We start from the raw sequence: 5,184 nt of genomic DNA, 5'->3' as shown, positions 1-5,184 counted from the left end.
GTCTCTCATTTGTATTTTTTTTTAGAAAACCATACCCTGCTTCATTGTTGCACAGCCATGTCAGGATTTGAAGGCTTTCCAGATTATATGGACATTGAAATGGTTGATGGTCAAGACTGGAGCCTTTATACCAGTATCACGAAGATGAAAGTCCCCTTGGATCCATTCGTGAAGGAACATCTGGATCCAAAGCACTGGGATAATAGCACTGAAGAGTCAGCTAGATTGAAGCTTGTAGTCACCACCATATTTGATTTGATAAAATTGCACAACAATGAGACTGGTGAGTGGGCATATACAAATGCACTATAAGTACTTTCCATGCACATTACAATAAGTAAGTAACATGTAACATGCGACGTGCTAGCGGAGTGCCTAAACCCCCTTAGCTGTTGTAGAATCAGCGTAACCTACGGACTCGAGTGGCTTATTGCTTTTCTAAAACTGTTGCTATAAATACCTGGCTAAATTTAAAACAACCTACGGCCTCTCGGGGCTTATTGCTTAATTCAATTTCAATTTAATTTCACTTATAGAGCACCAAAACACATGTCTCATGGCGCTTTACAGAGTCTTAAACATTCAGAGAGAGGAGTAACAGGGGTGAGGAAAAACTCCCTAGAATTGGAGATACATATAGGAAGAAACCTTGAGTAGATCCACGACTCAAGGGCCTGACCCATCTGCCTAGGGTCAGTTACAAGGCAGTATGGTCTGTATACATGATAAATGAATAGGTTATTTAGGTGTAGAGAATAGCACATATTGTTTAAAGCCACCTGAGGTATATGTTACAAAGAGGTAGGATGGTTACATAACCAGTATGATAATGCATCCTATTTAGTGTCAGAAAGTTCAAATAGTCCAGTGTAGGGAATGAATTGTCCATAGGGATTAGGAGTTGTTACAGGGCAAGCAGTGGGTGGCTAGGCTATGCGGGCCACGAATCCAGGCAAGGGGACAGCAACAGGCGATGGTAGGGCAGTCATAGGGATGGGACTTCAGGTGTGATGAGGGTCAAACACAAGGATGGATGATGACTGGTAATGGTTTACCTCACAAGTGAACTAAGGGGGAAGAAAGAGATATAGAGTGGGTTAGTATTACTCATGATGGTTAGTATTAATAAGTATATCAATGGTACTATTAAAGTGTTATACTATTGAGAGAAAAGGCAAGAGAGGGAGAGTTGAGAGAGAGAGAGAGGGAGAGAAGAGGGAGTTGAACGGCAAGACAGAGAGAAGAGGTAGGAGGAGAGTTGAGAGAGAGGGGGAGGGGGAGACTACGGCATGGTGAAGAGTAGTCAGCACTTAATCTGTGTTTCATTGAATTAGGCCCACAACACCTCTAGAAGGCTGGTACCCCAACGGTATCATGTCCAAGAGCTCCCACGTACAAGGCCCCAGAGTGTAGCGCTGTAGCTGCCTGGCTGCATTAGCTGCTGTAGCAACTCGAGATGTGAAACCGATTGTTTTCGGGGGTTTTTTGTACCGACAGTACTTGGTGACCTCCATAAACAGAGATCTATGTAAAAACTTGCCGGATTTCTCCTTTAAGTCCTGAGTAATCTCACTGACCAGGTGCTGCTGGGCAGGTTGCAGATCAGTGTGTTAGTGTATTCTCAGAGCATGTGTTTTGTTGACTGCAGCATGAAGGGAACAAATATAAAGTAAAGCAGCATTTATATTTTAAAGTTTTGACACAATAGAATTTCCTTATTTTAGAATAGTATGATATCAAATTCATTCAAGTAAACAGCATTTTTTTTTCAACAAAAGACTACTGTATCAGTGCCAGTGTTCCCTCGAATATATGTTTTGGTATGGTGAATAATTGTAAAGTGAGAACATTAGACCCCACATACGATCACAATGTGAACACAAATCTATGAACGTTTTGAATTCTTTCTCATAAAAATACCCACTGCAGAAACCCGTATAGACAAAACCTTTGTGTATTAGTTTGTCATTCAACTTTGTCAGTCATTTTTCACCCTTTAGTGTACATGATCTACCTTTTAATGTCTCTTTATATGCCTTTAATCTATAGCAGGAGCACATGTATTCCAGATGAGTATTTCCTGTTGGTGGGATGATAAGACTCATGCCACAGGTAGTAGTGAGGCATCTGTGTACGATGGACTAGACTTGGTATGGAGTGGACCAGTGGCTCATGTGTCAAATGGATTATCTGGCAAAGATGAGATAGAGCCAAAATACCTGCAGGAGTGCATTGGGCAGCTAAAGAAATATGTGACGTCTGGGAAGGAATACTTGAACAGGAAAGGTACAGTAGCGCTTACAATAGAGACACTTCATCAACCTATTTTAAAGGATTGTTTTTACTTATAAATGTTTAATAAATAATGACATCAAATATATGTTTGATAACTTAATTAAGTGCATCTACAAAATGTATAATATCATGGAAAAGTTCATTTTCTGTCCTCTGTCCTCCTCACACAGTGTTGGAGATTTTTGCAAGTTAATTAAATGTATTAATCTATACATAGTTAATTTAATGATTTATGTATTAATATAGCATCATAATATAATATATTGACATGTGATTTGTATGCCAATGTATTAGTTGTGTAATATATAATCAATTAGTGACTTTGTGTATGTAAATATAAATATGCACATTAATGAAAAATTTAATTCAATTACGGTTCTCATGGTGTATGATTTTCTTTCTTTTTTTCATATTTCTCTTCATGTCCTGTTCCTCCAGTCCCCCCAGATGTCTTGCTGTTCTTTAGCTACTCTTCCAACTCTTCAGTGGTGTGCCACGCTACAGGTTTCTACCCTAAGAGAATGAACATCACTTGGAAGAAAGATGGACAGGTGATGAAAGAGGATGTGGGGCCGATACTGCCCAATGGGGATGGAACCTTCCAGATAAGAGCCATGATTACTGTGTCACCTGAGGAGAGGAAGAAGAGCAACTTCACCTGTGAGGTGGAACACGTCAGTGGACTGATCATCAAGACCCTGAGTGAGGAAAATGGTAAGAGAGCACTGGAACCTTGACTACCATACTATATGTTATTTCACACACTTGTCTGGTTTGAATGGACTCTGGCAATAAAGATGATGACTAATGGGCGTAAGGTGCAATGCAACGATCTATGTTAGTTTGTGGCCAATGCAGTTATCATTATCTCGCCAGGGCCAGGGACACATGTTGTCTAAATAGCAAATGAACAGGCGCCCACAGGCGTTACAATGAAAGGCACATCGATCACACATTGCTGTTTTGATGCCACAGAAAATGATAATGCCACTGATTAAGAAAAACCTTATATTATCTAAGTGAAAGACACAGTGTTTGTTATATGAGAGTTACCTGTGATCTAGCTAGTGATGAGACCTTAGTAAGGTGTCAGGATCCCCACCTGGGGCCTATTGCACAAAACTAGGATAAGGGATTAAGCCGGGATATCTTGGCTAAACTAGGGATTAAAATAAGGGATTAAGCCGGGATATCTTGGCTATTCTGGCTCAATTTATCCATGATCCGGTTGCACAAAAGCGGGATAGGGGGCAGCAGGATATGTTATGGTATAAGTCACCATGGCGATTTATTCTGTGAAGTTCCAGGATCTATTTAATCTCATCCCTTATCTCAGTAAGCAGTCACCACAAACGGCCCACTACACATTGTTATCACATATAACTAGATTCACTGTCATAATTTAAACGTTTGTGATCATGAATTAACTTTTACAGACTCATTCCTGACCGGTCATGTGACAATGATAGATAGATAGATAGATAGATAGATACTCTATCTTCTTCCTCCTCCACGATCCTACGGTCGAGTCACCTCCGTCACCTCCCACTTCCTCAGATACTCCACGCCATTACCATCATAATAAAAGTCCAAAAGGCAGGATGAATAACGAAATCTGTCAAATCTGTATGCCATCGGGTACATTAAGAACAAAATATCTTTGTTTTTTGAGCGTCATATTTTTTACAAGTAAAATAAATATCATGTGTTTAGGCCTATAAGTTACTGTGGTAATGAAGAAAAGCAAAATGTTGGGCTGTAGACCATAGGCCTATGTGAAATTATTATTCAGATAGCTTATATGGCACTAGGGTCTACTAGGCTTTTTCACACAGAGATCCCGCTAAATTTGCGGGAAGAGGAGACGTCTTTTTGCCGTCTTTTTGTGTCTGAAAGCGAGGTGAAAATTTGCTGGCCTGCTGATCTGTTCACATTATGCGGCATTTTGGGGAGCCAGAAGGCAGGATCAGCTATGTAAGGGATAATGTATAGAACGCCGGTCATTACTGGGAAAATAAGTCCCGACAGGGCGAACCGGTCTGTTCCGCCCTGAAGGGACTTATTTTCACAGTAATGACCGGCGTTCTATACATTATCCCGCTTATTATACGGCTACTTGCCAAAACGAAATAATAAACTCCCCACGATATGACTTTAGCCTACATAACCTAGCCTATTTGTTACCGTTCATCGTGGCATTTGCTGAGAAACAAATAGTTCGCAACAACACACGCTGCTGAACTTGAATCAAACATTCTTTAGAACACAGCTGATCAACCGTCTGCTTTCACGTTTGAATGAAGTTCCAGTCCTTGTGTAGTGATATGAAAGACATTAATCAGAAGCACAAAACCCGTTGCCATTGACAGCGGTCATTAAATGCTTTGCCGGTGATTTATGTAGATTTAACATAGGCCCGAACGTTGGGAAGGCCCAGAGCCATGCTTTGTTTTTTCGCTGGATTTTAGGATAGCCTATTATGGCAACTGATTGCATTCCAAGCTACAGTCAACTCTAGCAGGCATTGAATGACTGGAGACTTTGTGAATTTAGATTGACATAATGTGCTGTCTCTGCTATTGCTGCTTTTGATCAGTTAGATTTTTTTGCAATCTCCTGTGGTGGGCTGGACATAGCATCGAAATGCCCGCCCAGATTCCCCTTTCCGCCTTGACCCATTCACACTGGTGCCGGAACGAAAAAACTCGGCAAAATGTCTAGGGGGCTTGGTAGTAAATTTGGCGAGACACTTTGTCCCGCCGTTCCGCCTCGGTCTATGTGAAAGGGACAGTCGTTCCGCGATTCTGGTACATAAAATCGCGGCAATTTCGCCAGTGGGAAAGGGCCTAATGGGTTCACCTGAGCCAATTTACATGTTGGTTCTGCATG

The 5,184-nt window shown here is 41.1% G+C and overlaps 1 protein-coding gene across 1 annotated transcript; it reads left to right on the top strand.

Annotated features, from left to right (window-relative positions):
• Positions 1 to 3,061, top strand: LOC121706525 (major histocompatibility complex class I-related gene protein-like). Its single transcript, XM_042088347.1, has 3 exons — positions 1 to 283; positions 2,050 to 2,286; positions 2,734 to 3,061. The coding sequence occupies exons 1-3, from the start codon at positions 58 to 60 to the stop codon at positions 3,030 to 3,032; spliced, it is 762 nt and encodes a 253-aa protein (XP_041944281.1). The 5' UTR covers positions 1 to 57; the 3' UTR covers positions 3,033 to 3,061.
• Positions 3,062 to 5,184: the final 2,123 nt, after the last annotated feature.

The sequence above is a fragment of the Alosa sapidissima genome, chromosome 4 (assembly GCF_018492685.1).
Source record: "Alosa sapidissima isolate fAloSap1 chromosome 4, fAloSap1.pri, whole genome shotgun sequence".
In the NCBI taxonomy this organism is placed as follows: Eukaryota; Metazoa; Chordata; class Actinopteri; order Clupeiformes; family Clupeidae; genus Alosa; species Alosa sapidissima.
This window is presented reverse-complemented; position numbering and strand designations above follow the sequence as displayed.